The sequence below is a fragment of the Mauremys mutica genome, chromosome 1 (genome assembly GCF_020497125.1).
Source record: "Mauremys mutica isolate MM-2020 ecotype Southern chromosome 1, ASM2049712v1, whole genome shotgun sequence".
Taxonomy (NCBI): Eukaryota; Metazoa; Chordata; order Testudines; family Geoemydidae; genus Mauremys; species Mauremys mutica.
Genome location: NC_059072.1, coordinates 47461299 through 47482408, shown reverse-complemented (window position 1 = coordinate 47482408; position 21110 = coordinate 47461299). Strand labels below are relative to the sequence as shown.

The following is a 21110-nucleotide window of genomic DNA, read 5'->3' as shown; positions in this document are numbered from 1 at the left end:
GGACCTCTTGCTTATGCCTAGTAATCCCTCTGCCCCGGATCCTAGCAGCATGGAGATACAGTTTCTTCTTGTTACGATGTCTTTATCCCCCTCCTCCCTTGCGCTCTGAGCTGCAAACTCAGCTGATGGGAGGAATCCACTTGCATGACTTATCTTCATGGGGCGAGCAAAACAACCAATGCCTTTTGTCGTCTTTATCACCCCACGGATCAGCACATCATGCTAAGTAATGCCTTTCTCCTGTCAGTTGATTTACTCAGCTACAGAGGTTTACTGAAATGGCTCCTGAGGTCTCATATTGTCCAGGCTGTTCTTGCTGAGTCTTTACTCATTCTGGCAGCTGGCAATTTATAAGAAGGTGAAGAAAGAGTATGTGAAATATGTCAGGATTTCTAAGAGGTTAAGGAGTGGGATTTTCAAAAAGCACTCAGTGTTGGCCTATCTCTGCTGCCATTGAAGTCAATGGTAAAAAGTTTTTCTGGTTTCAATAGGAGCAGAGATAAACAAATGCCAAGGGTTTTTGAAAATCGCACCCTACATCCTTTGTAAAAAGTCCTCAGTTGTAGCATGAAGCATTAACATTAGCTGAACTGTTAGGCCATTGCATACCCCAGTTACCAACCACTTGGCTGTTAGTGCTTGGCACATGTGATACTACCTCATAAAATTCTGCCTCTACTACATCTACGAAGGCTGGTACAGTACCAGTGAGTTGTGTTTTATCATGTACTGAATAGCGTACACATGCATTAGTGCCTTCCACTAGGTGGACTGGGAGTTCTGTACACATGAGCTTAACCATAACACCCACTATAGCACCCTCTAATGACTGACTGTTTACTTAGGATAAAAGCCAGCACAGAGAGTAAAAGCCTTCACAACAGTGACACATGGATAGGCCAGTATATTTATGCAGAAGGTCCTTAGGTTCTGTCCTTTAACCAAAAGTTAATACAACAATTGACCATCTGTAACTCACAGGTCATTGTGCATTACATGTTCCCCAGTGTGCCCAATCACAGAAGATGTGAGCGGTACAGACCATAACTGGTAAGCATGGCTCTTTAGCTCAAAGTAGAGAAACTCACGCTTTTCGCCCTGGAAGTCTCTAGTTCAATCCCCGGTATCAGTCAAGACGGTGGTCATCACACATGATCACAATTACAATTTATACATGTACCATGTTTAGGAAGGATAACAGAGAAATGATAGAATTCTTAGGGTATTCTTCCAAGCATAAAAATGTCTGAATTCCCTGGGGGATGACAGACAAGCTCTGTTAAGAGACATAATGAAGCTTTATTACAGTATATTTAGTTTGGACTGACATGCTAGATAACAAATGTTTCCCAACTCAACTTCTATAATTCTCCCCAATACAAAATTTCATGGGGTTGCTCCTGTGGAGGCTGCAACTTGGCGAAGTAAAATTAAGCAAGAAAAAAAATCAGCTCAACTGCTTCTATCATCTTTGTCAATGTCTGATCCATGTTTGTTTAGTTTATCAGACTTTTTTTGTATTATCAGAATAAGCAAACAGAATCTCATAGAGCTGAACTACATATTCCCTTATTACATTAAAGATTTACTACCATTTCCCCCCAAAATTACCCTTTGTGACAAGTAATTTCTCAGACTCATAGAACAGCAAGAAATTATTGATTTAAAGTGTTATCTTGAGATGAATAAAAGCACTTGTCAGACTCTACAGCCGCTGAGCAGATCTGACAGAGTCAGCAGACAAGTAAAGATTATACTCTGCAAAGAAAAATGCCCGATCACCTCTGAGATAACAAGCCTGGCAGAATGCATTGCACTTCCTACAAAGAGACTGTAAAACAGCATTTCACTTACAAATGTTTGGGTAAAGGCCTCTTCTCTTAGGGAAAAATGTGTCACAGAATTTACAATGAAAGAAGCAGCCTCCAAAGAGAAAGTTGTATCTGTAACTCTAGGCTATGAAGTCAGTCTCTGTACAGTCAGGGCCATCCTTAGGCATATGCAGCATTCGCGGCTGGTAGGACACCTGAAAATTTGGGGCACCACTAGGACCATAGGCACTGACTTCTCATCTTGCCGGGGGGGGGGAGAGGAGGGTGCTCGACAACCCCCCTCCACTCCAGCCCTGCCCCCACTCCAACCCTTCCTCCAAGCCCCAGCCCCACCTCTTCCTGCCCCTGCTCCACTCCCATCCTGCCTCTTCCCCACCTGCTCTCCCTCCCTCCCAGAGCTTGAATGCCGCAAATCAGCTGTTTGCAGTGCTCCAGAAATGCTGGGAGGGACAGGGAGGAGTTGGTAAGCACGGGGCCATCGGTGCATGAGGGAGGGAGCAGAGGGGGGAGCTTGGTGCTGGTGGGTGCTCCGCACCCACTACATTTTCCCCGTGAGTGCTGCAGCCCCGGAGCACCCACCCACGGAGCCACACCTATGACTGGGACAGCAGGTCAGAGTGGGTCGGCTCCCGCACACCCAGCGCATGCTGCAGTCTCCTTACTAGGCAGAAGGCAGGGGTTGTATTCACAGAGACGAATGAGCTGGCGTAAGGGCACCAGTTGGCCCGGCATTGGGGCACCAGTATAGGGGCACTATAGGGGCACCAGTATTTACAGAGCCAAATGCGCCGGCGTAGGGGCACCAGTTGTGCAGGCAAAGGGGCACCAGTTTAATAATACTGCGTAGGGCTCCCTCAATCCTAAGGACAGCCCTGTGTACAGTGCTACAACATGCCTGTAATATGCATCCAGATAAAGATATTAGACTTGATGCCATTACTCACTATCAGGGAGCATGATGGGCATTTAGAGCACCTGCCAAGACCACTAAGTAGTATCAGAAAGGCCCAGACCCAATCCTCTGATCAGAAAGGCTACTTAATTTACACATATTCGGTGAAATCTTAGCCCCGTTAATAGCAAAACTTCCACTGACTTGATGTGCGATGTGCAGCTGTTCTCCAGCATGTGTATTCAGAGTAAATCTTGGATCATAAACAAGCAGAGGTATCCAGAAGAGGTGACCTGCACTTCCCTGTGCTTGTCACTGCTACCTATGGATACGTCACAGCAATCTGATTCTCACAACCTGTTAATTACCTCCACTGAACGGATGTCATGGTATGGCAAATCTTTTGTGCATTACTTAACTTGCCTCCCTTTTACAGACTTCTCTTCTTTTTATTACCACATTAGTAACATATTAACATGGTTAAAGTGCCTTACACCCTTCCAGAACAGTGTGTGCGCCTATACTGAAGCCTCAGAAAACCAGGAAATACAGAGTTCAAATACACAGCAGCTCCATTCTGCAACCTTAACTCTGCCCCCTGCAGCTGGCAAGAGCCCTGTGACTAGAATTTAAGCACCAGCAGAACTCCACTGGCCATCACATACAGTCCCCAGCTAAAACCCCTCCAACACATCATCAGGGATCTACAACCCATCCTGGACAATGATCCCTCACTTTCACAGGCCTTGGGAGGTAGACCAGTCCTCCCCCACAGACAACCTGTCAACCTGAAGCACATTCTCACCAGTAACTGCACACTGCACCATAGTAACTCTAACTCAGGAACCAATCCATGCAACAAACCTCGATGCCAACTCTGCCCACATATCTACACCAGCGACACCATCACAGGACCTAACCAGATCAGCCACACCATCACCAGTTCATTCACCTGCACGTCCACCAATGTAATATACGCCATCATATGCCAGCAATGCCCCTCTGCTATGTACATTGGCCAACCTGGACAGTCCTTACGGAAAAGGATAAATGGACACAAATCAGATATTAGGAATGGCAATATACAAAAACCTGTAGGAGAACACTTCAACCTCCCTGGACAAACAATAGCAGATTTAAAGGTAGCCATTCTGCAGAAAAAAAATTCAGGACCAGACTTCAAAGAGAAACTGCTGAGCTTCAGTTCATCTGCAAATTTGACACCATCAGCTCAGGATTAAACAAAGACTGTGAATGGCTAACCAACTACAAAAACATTTTCTCCTCCCTTGGTTTTCACACCTCAACTGCTAGAAGAGGGCCTCATCCTCCCTGATTGAACTGACCTCGTTATCTCTAGCCTGCTTCTTGCTTGCTTATATATACCTCCCCCTGGAAATTTCCACTACATGCATCTGACAAAGTGGGTATTCACTCATGAAAGCTCATGCTCCAATACATCTGTTAGTCTATAAGGTGCCACAGGACTCTTTCCTGCTTTTACAGATCCAGACTAACACGGTTACCCCTCTGATACTTTAAGTATGTTTCACCCAGAGGTGTCGTGTTAGAAGCAGACATGAGGAATGACCAAGTAACTATCATTTTATGTGCTGTATTGTGCCCCACAGATCTGCATCAAGGACAGCTATATTAATTGACAGAGAGTTGTCATGGTAGGTTGCCATGGCTCACCCAGTGACACAGGAAGAGGTACATCTGCACCCAAAGGGATCAGGTATCCCTTGTTTCTGAGCTGAGTAAGAACATAAGAAAGGCCGTACCGGGTCAGACCAAAGGTCCATCTAGCCCAGTATCTGTCTACCGACAGTGGCCAATGCCAGGTGCCCCTGAGGGAGTGAACCTAACAGGCAATGATCAAGTGATCTCTCTCCTGCCATCCATCTCCATCCTCTGACGAACAGAGGCTAGGGACACCATTCTTACCCATCCTGGCTAATAGCCATTTATGGACTTAGCCACCATGAATTTATCCAGTCCCCTTTTAAACATTGTTATAGTCCTAGCCTTCACAACCTCCTCAGGTAAGGAGTTCCACAAGTTGACTGTGCGCTGCGTGAAGAAGAACTTCCTTTTATTTGTTTTAAACCTGCTGCCTATTAATTTCATTTGGTGACCCCTAGTTCTTGTATTATGGGAATAAGTAAATAACTTTTCCTTATTCACTTTCTCAACATCACTCATGATTTTATATACCTCTATCATGTCCCCCCTTAGTCTTCTCTTTTCCAAACTGAAGAGTCCTAGCCTCTTTAATCTTTCCTCATATGGGACCCTCTCTAAACCCCTAATGTGGGTTGTGCAAGCAGAGGTGCACAATAGTCTATTCTTGCCGCAGGGATTTGTAGCAGTCTGGTACCCTGCATGACAGTGCACTACAGGGCAGAAGTAAGGGCGGGTGATGCTCTAGAGATAGTCCTTAGGATGGAGGTTCAAGGGTTGTAACATGTGGCAACTCTGGAGTGTTATGTGCAGAAGACGTGACATGGCTGAGTACAGGCCAGGTGTAGCCAACTGATGTTCACAAACACTGCCCCAAATTCAACTTTTGCCTTAGTGAGAATGTGGTCTGACAGCTTCTTCTAGGGTATTCGTGTGCTGTGTCTCCTTCCCACAGTGCTCCATATCATCTGGAAGACAGAGTGCTACAATGTCTGTAAGGGAGGGTTGGGCACCCCTCAAAGGGAACTGGGAGAATTAAGGTTGCAGGGTGGTGCTAGGGTGTACATTAACCCTTTATTCCCTGGTTTTAAGAAGTTTCAGTATACGTGCAGTCGATATTCTGAAAAGGTACAAGGCACTGCCAGTCAAACTTAACTGTGCCAGTGAAGTTTTTGGACAGTGAAATTCCCTTGGTGGTAGTTTGTTTGATTTGGGGTGGGGTGGGGTGGGGGGGCTTAAGAAGTGGTGGAAGTGAGAAGGTCATGACTGGGGGCCACAAGAGGCTTCCAGGGAAAACTCACTGCCACTCAACTACCAGCTGTGCTCACCTCTTGGCCCCTCCATGCCCCAAACCCCTGTTGTGACATACCAGTTTTCAACAGGGCCACCCAGAGGGGGGGGGCAAGAGGGGCAATTTGCCCCGGGCCCCACAGGGGCCCCCACGAGAGTTTTTCGGGGGCCCTGGAGCGGGGTCCTTCCCTCGCTCCGGGGGGCCCGGAAAACTCTTGCGGGGCCGGGCCCAGGAGCTTCTTTCGCTCCCGTTCTTCGCCGGCGGGAGGTCCTTCTGCCCCGGAGCGGAAGGACCCCCCCACTGGCGAATTACCGCCGAAGCGGGACCCGCCGCAGAAGTTCAGCTCGGTCTTTGGCGGTAATTCCGAAGACCCGCGGCGGTAATTCGGCGGCGGCGGGTCCCCACCACGGGTCTTCGGGGCACTTCGGCGGCGGGTCCCGGAACAGAAGGGCCCCCCGCTGCCGAAGACCCCAGACCCCCGGAATCCTCTGGGCGGCCCTGGTTTTCAAGGCAATCTCCTTATGCATGTGGATATTAGAGCACTTTGATTATTAAAATCTGCTCCTTATTGGGAGATAGGGTGACCAGATAGCAAGTGTGATAAATCAGGACAGGCGGTGGGGACAAAGCCACGAATATTGGGATCATACCTATAAAATCAGGACATCTGGTCACCCTACTGGGGGAGGGCAGCTGTAAAGAACCCCTTGACTGAACCACCCCAGCTTGCAGCACAGTCTCTATTCCTGGCCCTCAGATATCCCCACCACAGTTAAGGTTACAGCAGGATTTCCATTTTAACAGGGGTGAAAAGGGTCTACAAAACATTTTCTTTGGGGCAAGAGTATCATTCTAAACTCTTACCTTCAGTTTGTGCACTGCTTGATTTTTCTACAGAAGTTTGTGGGGGAAACTATCATATGAAGGTTGCTATGACTGTTTTTAAAAGGGGTCAGGAGACTAAAATACTTAGTGTCCATTTCCTTTGGACCTCTTTTCCCAAGAACTACTGCACTTGGAGAGTTGAAATAGATAGGTGTGAACTCTTGGTTGGTATAGGCTGGATAAATTGTCATAGGAAGTTGAAAATTATTTCCTGTGTTTATTTTCCAGGATAAATGTAAGTGACTGTTTTGACTGATGACAGTATTCTGGTGTCGCGTTAGTCAATGATAATCTTAATCTGGTCCCTAGAATAAGGCTGTCTGTTGAGAATGCATTTCCTGATGCTCAGCAACTTCTTTAAACATGCTGACACTGATGAGAATCACAGCTACTTGTTTTTGTTTGATCACACTTGGTCCCACTATTCAGGGAATTGATGTGGAGCTTGAAGCACAAGTGATTACATCACCCTAATGCTGCTACTTACTAGAGTCTTTCACCTTCCCTCTATTACATTAATGCTATTTCTTTGACAATATTGCAAGTAAAATCTGAGTCTGAAATTTGGATTTTAGAGCACTTTGAAATATTGTCTCTTAAACCAGAAACTTTGCTCTTATGGAAAAACTTCCAGAAGTAGCCCCTGAAGAATGCAGGCAGAGAACAGCTAATGAACACAAGACACATACAGAAGTACTTGCTTATAGCATCACAGAGATTCACTGGGCCACTGCAAGTACCAACTCTAGCACACACAGGTAACATCAAGTTTACTGCTAATCCCCCTGAAGTCAAGTCAACAAACACAATAACATATAAGACAATGACAACACTACAATAAAGACATTACACCACATAGCGGTGGAGGTGCTGTCTATACTAATCATTACAATACTCAGAAAGCTGCCAAGAGCTGGACTCAAAACTCACAGCACTTGGGGCTGCCAAGGTTCATTGGCCATTGCATGCCACCTTGAAAAATCCACATAGGCTGACATCAGGCTGTAAATACTTTGGCTTGCAACAGAGCCACATTCCTTCTGCATATTCGTAACTGGCTTTCTCTGGCTCATAAGTTTGGCTTGAGCATGTTTCAGACCCAACTTTTACCCTGCATGACTTTTAAAATGTTGCTTCCCCAAAGGGGCAGTGGGTGCCAGACATTAGTTGAGCTCAATCCTGTGTGAGTGATATCTGTTTTGGGAGGATTTGAGCTCCCATTTGAGCCCCTGAGCTGCCCAAACTCTGCAATAATTGTAAAATGTTGATGTCACTTGAATTTTTTTGGTCAGGGAGGTTGTATCTCAAGAACGCCTTGCTCAGGTGGTCTCAGATATGGAGTACTACCCCTGCTCCCCATGATGCCTAGCAATTTTGAGAAAACCCAAGTAAGCCTGTGGATTTTAGAGCACTTAGAAAAACTGGCTGTAAAACAGTAAGCTGTTTAACATTAACTATGGCAGTGCTACCCCTCCCCACCACACACAATACCCAACATACTCAAAAGCTGGTTATAATGGGTCAAGAAGTTAATCATTCATTATGACTCTGATTCTGCTGCCTGTTACTCTCAGCAAAACACCCTCAGAAGTCAATGAGCTCACAGTGACATTTGCCTAAGTACATGCACAAGTAACAGAGGAAAACACACTATGATTCTGGCACTGCTTGACGTGTGTATCACATGAGGCAGGGGCCATGTCTTCCTCTGTTTTCAATACAGCAACATGCATGCTACTGGCACTCAGCAAATAAATGAGCAAATGAAGAGTTAAAGATGCAGCAGATATTTTTGCTGGGAAAATACTAATTTTGCCCTGAAGAAACAGCTATGTCTATTAGGTCTGGAGCTCTCCGATTTTTAACATCCGCAGGCATGGCTGTAATATAAACTGTTTCGAGTTCATTTTTCTCTAGGTCTTTTCTTCTAGTTTGGTCTTTGTACTGCTTTAGAGTCCTATTTCCTAGTATGGGCCAGAGTGGGTGTCATTGTCATAAATAGTTAGTTAAGGGTTAAGTTTCCACCTGTAAAGGGTTAACACATAGTACCTGGTGAACACCTGACCTGAGGACCAATCAGGGAAGAGAATTTAAAATTCCTAGGAGGGAACTTTTTCTCTCTGTTCGTGTGTGTGTTGTTCTTAGCCGTTTGGAGTTACAAGGGTCCAGATGTTTAATCAAGTCTTCTACAAGTTTCCATCTTTCTGAACTAATTTCTTCTAGTCAAGATAGTGAGTATTAGAAAGGTACTTTGTGTCCTCATCTAGTAATCCTATGTTTGCAATTCTGTGTGTTTGTTATTGATTATTCTTAATTCTGCCTGTATTGTTTGTACTGAGAAGGAGAGAAGATTCTCTCCAGAACTTAGCAAGGTTATACCCTATGAGTGTCCAGCTTGGACTCATAGAGATTGTGTATTTTCTTGTTTTTCTTTTAATAAATTCTTTCTATAAAGATTTGGTTAAATCCCTTCTACTGTGGATACAGGGGGAGGGGGCTAAGAAACTCTCTCTCGGTGGTGAGACAAGCTTATCTCCGGGCAGAGAGGGGAGGGAGGGTTCTCCCTCTGTGAGTTGATCTGTGTTTCCCCAGGGAACGTCTTGGGAAAGAGGAGGGGGAAAACAGGGGTGTCTCGGCCCACATAAATCGACCGAGTGGTGGCAGCAAAAAGGAGACCTACCCTAGGATTTTAGGGTGGGGAGGTACATGCTGGTCCTCAACTTGAAACCCCCCCAGTTTCAAGTGAGGGTAAGACCATGACAGTCATAAACATACAGCTAAGGGTAGCATAAAATCCCTCTTTACCCTGTAAAGGGTTAAGTCCTCTTTTACCTGTAAAGGGTTAAGAAGGTCAGATAACCTGGGGGGCACCTGATGAAAAGGACCAATAAGGGGAGAAGATACTTTCAAATCTGTGGGGGAAGGTTTTGGTCTGTCTCCCTGAGCCAGCCAGGAAACAGGACAGGGAAATTACATCTTCTTAAGTATACCTGAACTAAGCATCTAGTCTTGCAGAAATAGTAAGAAATAGCAGAAAAGAAATGCGTTACATTACCTTTTGTTTTAGCTTGTGAATTTTCCCTGTGCTAAGAGGGAGGTTTATCCCTGGTTTTGTAACTTTAAGTTTTGCCTAGAGGGGAAATCCTCTGTGTTTTTGAGTCTTTTGTTATTCTGTAAAGTACTTACCATCCTGATTTTACAGAGGTGATTCTTTTACCTTTTCTTTAATTAAAATTATTCTTTTAAGAACCTGATTGATTTTTCATTGTTCTTAAGATCCAAGAGTTTGGGTCTGTGTTCACCTGTACCAATTGGTGAGGATATTATTCTCAAGCCTTCCCAGGAAACGGGGTGTAGGGGCTTGGGAGGATATTTTGGAGGCGGTAGGGCTCCAAGTGGCCCTCCCTAAATGTTTGTTTAACTCACTTGGTGGTGGCAGCAATACTATGGCTAGAAAGGAATTTGTGCCTTGGGGAAGTTTTTAACCTAAGCTGGTAAAAATAAGCTTAGGGGGTCTTTCACATGGGTCCCCACATCTGTACCCCAGAGTTCAGAGTGATGAAGGAACCCTGACAGTGGGCCAAACCATTTAAAAAGAAATATAGAAACAATAGTTTTTACTCACTGAGGCCGGGAGAGGAAGTGTAGAATGCACCGGCATTCAGATTTGCACTGGTATATGCTACACACTTCTCCTCCCTGCCTCAGTGAGGAGCTGCCATGTTGCGCCCTGGCTCACAACCAATGCCTGTCTCTGGTCCAGTTGTGCAATCTCTAACCCACAATGAAACTGGGACTACTCCAAGCCCTTCTGCCTGGTAATTGTCACCGTGGGTTTTGGAGCTCAACCCTCCTGCAGATTAGAATGAAGTTGAATATGAGAAGGTGTGTAGTACATGGAGACAGCACCCAAATGCTTAAGAATCACTGATATAGAGTGTGTTTAGGAGGGAAAAGGGAATACATGCAACTGTAGACCCTGCTCCATTCTTGGGACTATAACAGCATTAGTGAATCATGTAGTGTCATCTTATTGATTGAACCCTAGTTTAAGTCCAATTTGGAGAACTATATGACTGTCTCATTGAAAAGCTAATTAGAAACTGCTGTTCTCATTGCCACAAACCCTACAAAGTATGTACAATATTGGTACAATTGGTTCTCTTAAGTTTAGAGAAGGCCAGGATTTTGCTAGCAGAGAAGCTGTATTATCTCTCACTCGTGTACTGAGTTGTCCTTCTGACTTTAGGTAATAAAGAGTGAGGGAAATATGTAAATCCAATACTGATGATCATTTTTTAACCTTCAAGGAATAAAAGTCTGAAATCAAACCATGTATGTGTGGTAACTCAAGCTTACCTACATCCCTGTCTCTGATACAGTAGTCCGGCGAGCTCTCAAAGTATACCAGGTCATTCTTGGTGGGCTTCTTAAATTTCTTGTTAGCCACAGTGAAACCAGTGCCATCTTGATTCATGACCACCTGAATCGCTCCATTGTATTTTCTCCATAGATAATCTCCTGTTTTCCTAAAGTCTGCCATGGCCAGCCAGCAGGTTCTCAGAGCACATGATCCACTCACACCATGACATTTGCATTCCTGTTTCAAAAACCGCTTCACAGCCTGCCAAAAAAAGCCAGTGAAACATAAACAAGTAAAACAGGCTACATTTTAATTTATGTTTTTTCACTCCCCTCCCATTGATCCTGCAGTCTCCGCTTTGTAATGGCTCCTGTAATCATGGTCTGTAGTGACACCCACTGGCAGCAGTGAGTCATCCTCACAAGGTTAAGCCAGTCTGCTTAGTTTACTCAATTATACCAACAACCTTCAAGATTGGTGTTTTCTCCTCTCCTGCTACTTTCAGTCTCCCTGAAGATCCAGGCAACACTACTGAGAAATCATTTCCCTCCTTACCAGATCCACTGATATCTGGGACAGAAATTCATCTCTAGTGACAGAACACAAACGTCTTTAAGTCAATGGGAATGCACATGCATAACAAGGCAGAATCTATCCCCTTGGAAATACTGTTGGGTTTACTGTGTTGTCATTCAGCTTGAGGTAACATCATACCAGACCTGCCAATCTCACTTTTTATGAGGTTGCCCATTTCCAAGAGCTCCTTCACTGGAATTAAAATTGATCAAAATAATGTGAAATTCACAATTTCAACTAACCTTTTCATCAAAATTTCAGTGGAAAGCAGGTCAAAATCCAATATAAACATGTTTACAGTAATTTTTCCATTTCTCATCCAGATCTAACCATGGTATCTGAGTGCCTATCCAGATCTACAAAGAGTTTCTTAAATGTGGCTTAGAAATTAACCTTGTTTCCTAGTAATTTTATTTTACACAGACAGTATAAAGTGTGTTATGTCATCAGACTAGGGCATCCGATGTGAGCGAGTCATTTTTATCTACGTGGCACTTGAAAGTAAAATATATGTATAACTCCTATTTTTACAAGTTTTTTTAGAAAGGTTTATAAGAATTTTATTGCTTTGCACTTGAGGCCTTCATCTTCATCATTCATACAATGATTGGATAGCATTAAAGCAGTCTCAGCTTCAGGTCAGGCTTTTAACATATTTGTTACTGAACAAACAATGGGTTAATTTATTAATTATGTGATAAGTCATACCACATAGACTTTGATCTATGACAATCACATCTCTGGAAGTCTATTCTCAGGATTCATAAAATGCATGCACTTTAGAGTTTGGGTTGCAGGAAAAAAAGCCATATTAATGGAGCTGGAGTAGACTGGAATGGCCTTTTCCAACCAAGAGCTTTCTAAAGAAGCTACAATATATTACATACCCAGAGTAATAGACCAGCATCTTTGGTTTTCTTCTGTGACTGGTAAACAATGTATTAGATTACTATGGTTCAAATCAGTCATTGACATTCTCACAGTCCTATCTGGACTGATGAACTTAGTATTAAAACAAGGCCCCAGTTCAGCAAATAATTTAAGCACATGTCTAACTTTAAGCATGTGAGTAGAAATTAATGAGACTACTCAGTATTTAAAGTCAGGCCCATGTTTAAGTACCTTGCTGAACTGAGGCCTCAGACATCAGAAGCTGCCCATTAAGATATGGGAGGTTTTTTTCTTCAGTGATGCTCAGATAATGATATACAATATAGCCATTCATTTGGTGCATATGGGATGTTTTGATTTACTAAAATGTAAGGGCCTACTTTTGAAAGGGCCTCTCATCACAATCTGGCCTCTCATTTTGCAGAGGAAAAATAACTGTGGATACAATTTACTCCATCTAGGCCTGTAACTGCCAGATTTGTTGATACACTCAGGTAATGAGGCACCAGTTTCTAACTAAATTTAAACCACTAAACTGTCGGTACAAAATGGGAACCTCCTTCTAAAAACCAGGTTCTAAAGCAATAAAGGATTTGCTTTATAACTCTTTTGTTTCTTGGCTAGTTTAAACTTAAAACATTTCCTGAAGTCTCTTCATTGATCTTATGTCCCCAACCTATTCACTTACTAGATGTGGCAGTACCTTTCCAGATCAATGTTAATGTTTGTTTACTTTTTTTAGCAGTTAGAGATCCTGAAACATTGCATGGACAGCGGATACTCCCAGCCAAGGAGCTTTCACTGTATAAAATCATGAGCTGTCTCATATACAACAATCCCTTACAGTCAATCCCTTACACTATAAAGCATTGAGATAGCCCTCTTTGACTGACCATTCTGACTCTTCATTGGATTGGATAATCTCATCTGGCTAAACAATGTGTTGTCTACAACCATTTGAAACTAGGGGAGAGGCACTGTCAGGAAAAAAACAAAACTAACTAACATGGATGACCATCTACATTCATCAGAATTAACCAAATCAGGGGTTAAAAGGGGACAAATTTTTCTTATAGAGAATGGCTAATATAAGAGGACTTCATATCCATTTTAGAGAATTTTTTTTAAAACAATCACACAAAATATGAAAAATATACTTCCTATTTAATGTGGATGCAAAAAGAATAGAGATTCTTGAACAAAGTCATCAAAATACTTCATTTTTAACAAGTAAATCTTCTCTTCAGTGAAAGTACAGATTCTGGTGGGGCTATATGACAATTTTTCAGATGCTGTGCATATGATGATTTTCCTATGTCCTTGAATAATTAATCAATACACTCCAGTCACATGGACCATATTAATTTATATATATTCTATAAATGCCAAGGCAAAAAGGTGAGTGTGTGTATTTTCCAACTCACTGCACAAGCAGTAGGCAACATGCCTATTAGTTTATTGCCATTTTACTAACAAAAGTAAAGACTATTTTGGAAGTTCCAAGGATCTTATTTTAATACAGTGTTTGGATAAAGGTTGGGTCAGAGCCTTTGGGCTAAACAAGTGCAATTTGTTTCTATTTATTTTATTTTTTAGATTAGTGAAGTAGGTATATTTCACCCCCTCTGATAATTTCTATTTGCATGTTTATTGTCCCCATATGAATGTAGATTATGCTGTTTTATTTCATTGTTGGGGTAGAAGGATTTGCTCTTTGGCAGCTAAACCAATCCTTTGCTGTGGTCTTTGAGTGTATTTAAAGGTTTCCCTTCTTTATTCACCCAGACACCAATTAAACTCTCACACTCTGATCTTGCAAAGACTTATGCAAGTGCTTAGCAGATTGGCACACTGTTGTCTTCATGCTTGGGTGGGAACCCCTGTCATAGAATCTAAGGCCTGTAGGGAACACCAGACCATCTGATCTCTTGACATGAATAATTTCATTGATTTCAGTAGGACAACTACTCACTGTACATAAAATTAAGTGTATGTGTGTAAACCTTCTCAGGATTGAGGCCTGAAGTGGGCATGTAAGTGGTGCAGTAGATCTTACACTGGCCCTCTCCACAGAGTGAATTTCATCCCAAATGCATTGTAGAGATATGTTAATGAGGCTCAAAGGGTAATGCCCCCAGAATGATATGTTTCCATTTTTTGTAATTAGGTCAAGGAATTTTAGGTCATTTAGAGAAGATAAGTTTTAGTAAGTAAGAAGTGTCACACCCACCTTTCTTCCAGCTCTGTTGTTGTGAAGGTTCATTAGGGCTCTGGCATCTTTTCCCTTCCTTTCTTTGGCATCCACAAATGCTCTGGCAAATTTGACACCATAGTCAACGTTATCGCTGCAACCACCCCAATCAAAGTGGCCCTTGTTGTCTTTGGCAGACCCTTTCTTCTTTGGATCACAGGAGCAGGATTTTAATTCTCCTTGACTACATGCCCTTGTGATAGCAAATACAACTCCGGCAGAGGAGATGGCATACACAAAGGCAGACTCCCGGCTACCTGAAACAAGAAGGCTGGCCTTAAGATGGTTGAGATATTCAGTTCCAGATAATTTTAATGGTTAAGATCCATTTATGCTGGACTTCACAGTGTACAAAAGAGAAATGGGGTTGAATTCACGCCTGGTGTAATTTCACTAGAGAATTACATATGGCTTGAATTTGTGCCCCTCTCTAGTAAAAGCTCATTAACAGAAACCTTGGATTGGGATTACACCAATTGAATCTATTTCCCTATGTTAAGTTCTCCTCATACCTTCTATGGGCCATCTTAATTATCACTTCAAAAAGTTTTTTTCCTCCTGCTAACGATAGCTCATCTCAATTGATTAGACTCTGCCTGTTGGTATGCATACTTCCACCTTTTCATGTTCTCTGTATGTATAAATATCCCCTGTCTGTGTGTTCCATTCTATGAATCCGAAGAAGTGAGCTGTAGCTCACGAAAGCTCATGCTTAAATAAATTTGTTAGTCTTTAAGGTGCCACAAGTACTCCTGGTTTTTTTGCGGATACAGACTAACACGGCTGCTACTCTGAAAACTACAAGTTTGTTTCTAGTATTTATTAATACACTTTCATAGATGAGTTGTATTGTATACATACACTTCTAGGATTGCTGTTTTAGTGAATTTAGAAGATCTTTGGTTGTAATGCAAGAAAACAAGCTTCCTTCCTAGACGCCAAACCTGTTCACCTTATTCATGCAAATAAGAACCACTGAAGAAGTCAATAGGACTATTTGTGTGATTGAGTAGGATTTAGCCCTATAATTGCACTTCCACATGCCAAGTACTCATACAGTTCTGTTTTCTGATACTTTATTACTCTACAGACTATGCCCTCTCATAAGGGAAAAGATACATATTTCAGTGCAATAGCTACAAAAAATTATTTTAATAATAACTCATAATACACAGCTGTGCTATATTGATAAGATATAAAACTCTTTAGGGTCTTAATACACTTTTGCTTTCAAACAGTGCTGTATTTCATTATTAGTAGGTGTACTTATTAATGGTTGCCATAACAGGTATATTAACAACTTGAAGAAAAACTGAGTTTTCCAATCGGAAAACACAAAACAGCTTGTGATATCAAGAGGCCGGAGACGTTTTAAAGCACACTGTATGTCAACTGGAAGAGCAAAATATTGTATAGCATTGAAGCTCTTGCTCATTTCAGATTTAAAGTTTGCTCATTTCAGTTACAATTTTATAACAGTGGGCTGAAAATGACTTCTGCCAGTCTTCTTATTAAAAACCAGGAAACCATATCTACATCGTATTAAATTACACTTACCTCAGCTGTTTAAAAAACTACCATGCAATCTACTTGAAATTAATTATAGGAATATTTGTATTAAGTAGTAATCTGTGTTCTCCAGAGAAAAACACAATTACCAAATGACTTTTTTGAAAAGCAACTCAAACAACCAATGGATAGCAAAGGATTATGAGTTGTACAAATGAGACTATTTCCAAAAGAGACATTTAGAAAAGTAAGTTTGTGCTGAAAAGTGCAGTCTTTAAGACTATGTTAAAACTACACAGAAAGGTGAGAAGTGCACCTTCATGCACTGGCTAAACCCCTAGGAATAAAGAGGAATCTATCCTTTCAGGGCTTGTCTTCACTACAAACTTTTATTATGTTAAAGTATGTTAATTTGACTTCAAAGAGTCAAATTAGCTATCACTATGCTGACCATGACTTTGTAATAGGTGTAGACTGGAAAAATTCTGAATTGTGTCATCCCCTCATGAATAAACCCGAGGGGAACAAGGTTCAATCATGATTCACTGACCTGACACATTAGTATTTAACATTTATATTCCAATAGCATCTAGAAGCCTCAACCAAAATTGGGCCTGCATTGTGCCACGGTGCTGAAAAGGACTTGGTCTTGTCTGCTGTGACCACAAAGTAATGATAAAGATAATGTTAACTAACCTGGCTCCTCACACTCATGTACTAACACAATAGCATTTCTGACAAATTTTGATTCACAACTATTGAAATGTTTCATTTGCGTTTGTTGAACTGACCAAAACTACTTGATTTTGAGTTATTTCAACACTAAATTGCATTTTCCTATTGATTGCTTCCTGGGAGTTGTTGGTGTTTAGGAGCCTGATACCCCATTCTCCCTTGCTGGGCAGACTCAGCAGAGTTTTTGACTCCCATGATGCATCATTCAGCTTGGTCAGATGGGAACCCATGTTCCTGGGACAGCTACCTAAAATAAGGGCCAATCCCTGGAAAACCAGGACAGGTGGTAACCATAAACATGATTTGTATCCACAGGAAACATGGTTAATACTGTATTAGCAACCATAGGGGCCAACCATGTATCTCCGTTACCAGAGACATAGATTGGATGGGACCCCCCTGACGTAGTGTGAATCAGAGAGTTTAAGGCCAGAAGGGACTCCCAGATCATTTAGACTGACCTCCCATGAATCACAGGCCACCAGCACCACCCAGCATCTACACCCTAAACCCAACAACCAAAATTAAATCGTAATATTACAACCCACAGGAGACTGCCTATTATGTGCCACATGCAGAGAATAGGAGAGACCAAGGTGCACCAGTGCCTGATGCCCCTGCAATGGCAGGGAAATGATTAAGTGAGATAAACCTAGATAGTCTTGGCAAGTAATCCGCACCCACACGCTATAGAGGGAAATGAACCCAGTTCAAAGTCACTGCCAATCTGACCTGGAGGAAAATTCCTTCTCAACCCCACACATAGCGATCACTTAGAAGCTGAGTATGAGAGTATGAACCAGTCAAGCATGTGAGAGAATGTTCAATGCTACCTGTGCCTATGTCACCAGTTTGACCAGGCCTCCTTCCCAATGCTCTGTGTGGTAGCAGAAATCCCAGGGTGCATTGCTCCACTTGATGCTGGTGCCATTCAGTTTGCATTCTATCTCTTGCTGAGGCAGTTTGGGATGGCTGCTTAGATTTTCCCAGAATGCACTTAGGCAACATGGGTGATGAAAACACAACAAACTCAGTGGACACCTGTCTGTCTGAGGAAAAAGCTGCAGTTGGGAGGTTTTCCATGACTGGGTCAGATGAGAGATTCACAATGTGGCTACAAAACCTCAGCTGTACTTGTAGCCTAGATGGTCATTATACACAATGTTGGGGTTGTGCAATGTGCGGGAAGCACAGGTAAAGCAGCCATGTATGTGTTCTGAAGGTGGTCTTCCTGTCATGTCATCTCTAAACAATATTAACTAGGGCTGTCAAGCGATTAAAAAAATTAATCGTGATTAATCGTGCTGTTAATAATATAATTCCCATTATTTAAATATTTTGTATGTTTTCCACATTTTCAAATATACTGATTTCAATTTCAGCACAGAATACAAAATGCACAGTGCTCACTTTATATTTATTTCTATTCTAAATATTTGCATTGTAAAAAACAAAAGACATAGTATTTTTAATTCACTTAATACAAGTACTGTAGTGCAAATCTCTTTATCATGAAAGTTGACCTTGCAAATATAGAATTATGCACACACAAAAACTGCATTCAAAAATAAAACAATGTAAAACTTTAAAGCCTACAAGTCCACTCAGTTCTACTTCTTGTTCAGCCACTCGCTCAAATAATTTTGTTTACATATGCTGAAAATAATGCTGCCCGCTTCTTGTTTACAATGTCACCTGAAAGTGAGAACAGGCGTTTGCATCGCACTGTGGTAGCCAGTGTTTCAAGATATTTACGTCCCACATGTGCTAAAGATTCGTGTGTCCTTTCATGCGTCAACCACCATTTCAGAGGACATGCTTCCATGCTGATGATGGGTTCTGCTTGATAATGATCCAAAGCAGTGCAGACTGACACATGTTCATTTTCATCATCTGAGTCAGATGCCACCAGCAGAAGGTTGATTTTCTTTTTTGGTGTAGTTTCTGGAGTGTTGCTCTTTTAAGACATCTGAAAGCATGCTCCACACCTCGTCCCTCTCAGATTTTGGAAGGCACTTCAGATTCTTAAACCTTGGTTCGAGTGCTGTAGCTATCTTTAGAAATCTCACATTGGTACCTTCTTTGCATTTTGTCAATTCTGTCGTGAAAGTGTTCTTAAGATGAACAACATGCTGTGTCATCATCTGAGACTGCTATAATATGCAATATATGGCAGAATGCGGGTAAAACACAGACACACAACTCTCCCCAAAGGAGTTCAGTCACAAATTTAATTAACACTTTTTTTTAAACGAACGTCATCAACATGGAAGCATGTCTTCTGTAATGGTGGCCAAAGCATGAAGGGGCATATGAATGTTCAGCATATCTGGAATGTAAATACCTTGCAATGCAGGCTACGAAAGTGCTATGCGAACACCTGTTCTCACTTTCAGGTGACATTGTAAATAAGAAGTGGGGAGCATTATCTCCCGTAAATGTAAACAGACTTGTTTGTCTTAGCAATTGGCTGAACAAGATGTAGGACTGAGTGGACTTGTAGGCTCTAAAGTTTTACATTGTTTTGTTTTTGAATGCAGTTATGTAACAACAACAAAATCTACATTTATAAATTGCACTTTCACAATTAATAGATTGCATACTATTTATCTTGTTTATCATTTTTACAGTGCAAATATTAGTAACCAAAAATAATAATATAGTGTGAGCACTGTACACTTTATATTCTCTGTTGTAATTGAAATCAATATATTTGACAATGTAGAAAACATCCAAAATATTTAATAAATTTCAACTGCTGTAATTAAAACTGCGATTAATCACAATATTTTTAATCATGATTAATTTTTTAGTTAATTGCATGAGTTAACTGCAATTATATTAACTAATTCTAATATTAACTAAACAGGAAAGATATTAACGCCAGTTTCCATTTACACCCACCTATCATCAACAGATGATATTCAGTACTTTCATACACACCTGCATGTGCAACCTAATCATCAGAGCCATAAATCAGTAGAACAGCAGAATTTGGTTCTAATTGTCCTCTTTCACACTTGTGTTTTGAAGTTAAGCATTTTTACAAAGGAAATTCACAGCTAAATTTGAGTTACTTACAAAATGGAAGATGCATTTCTTTTGCCAAAGCATAGTGCTCTAGGATAGTGAGTTATATATACCTGGGACTGGTTTACAGGCCATCTACTCCTCATGCTTTGATATATTTGTCTTGTAAGAAGTATTTGTTGACTAATAACATTTTATAATAATATGGTTATATAAATTTAATCTTACTTGTAAACTAAAAATTGTATGCACCTACAAAGCAAGGCTTCTTATCTAGCGGCTGTTTCTGATTCTTTGCCTGACACAGAACAATACCATATTTCCCCCTGAAATTATATAACCATGACAAAGCTTAAAATAGTGCTAAGAATTAACTTAAAAGGGCAGATCCCCAGCTGACGTACATTGTCATAGCTGCATTAAAATCAATGGAGTTGTGACAATATGCACCAGCTGAGGAGCTGTGCCAAAGTATCCCCATGTCAATTTCATTATTCGTGGGTTATCGTAAACTGACTTAATTTTTTTTTCTGATTTATGATCCAAAGATTTCAAACAACTATTGTTTTAAAGAAATAAATCGAGAACCATTTCACAGGCGCTACTCTCGTGTTTCAAATATGGTCAGTTTTAACAACACTTTGTAATGCACTTAATGGTTTGTGGGCTGTGGGAAATGTAGCTAACAACTCCAAGCAGCCGTCACCAAGGTTACTGGTAAAGCTTTTCTGAAGACAAAAAGCACGTGAGGCTGATTCGCTGGTGACAATATTTAAGTGGCCAGCAGAGCTCTAGGTGGAGCCAGGGAGCGTTAGTCCTTTCAGCGCGTTCAGAAGCACTCCCAGGACACAGACTAATTTACAATCTCAATTAATTCACTCTTGCGGAGGGTAATGGTGGGATGATCGCTCCCCTGGGGAAGCCTAGAGACGCTGTGCTGTACTTTTGGCCGCCTCCCATCCCAGGGGCCGGATGATTACATGGTAGCATGAGTGCAACACCCTCTGCGAAGCATCAGCCAGGGAACAGCAGAGCGCGCTTCGTGGCTCTAAGGGCTGGGTTGTGGAGGGGAGCAGATGTCACGCCCCCCCCAACACACACACGCGCACACACACACACACACACACACGCACGCTGCAGCCAGCTCTCCGCAGGGCACGTGTGTCAGTGTC

General features: G+C 41.9%; 1 protein-coding gene across 1 annotated transcript in view; it reads right to left on the bottom strand.

Annotated features, from left to right (window-relative positions):
- The window catches only part of WNT2 (Wnt family member 2), a 40938-nt gene that overhangs the window by 17421 nt on the left and 2407 nt on the right, over positions 1-21110 (bottom strand). Inside the window, exons 3-4 of the mRNA XM_045032569.1 lie at positions 14644-14921; positions 10943-11207 (exon numbers count right to left, since the gene is read on the bottom strand). Of these exons, the coding sequence (XP_044888504.1) occupies positions 10943-11207; positions 14644-14921 (543 nt within the window). The remainder of the gene's footprint in view (positions 1-10942; positions 11208-14643; positions 14922-21110) is intronic.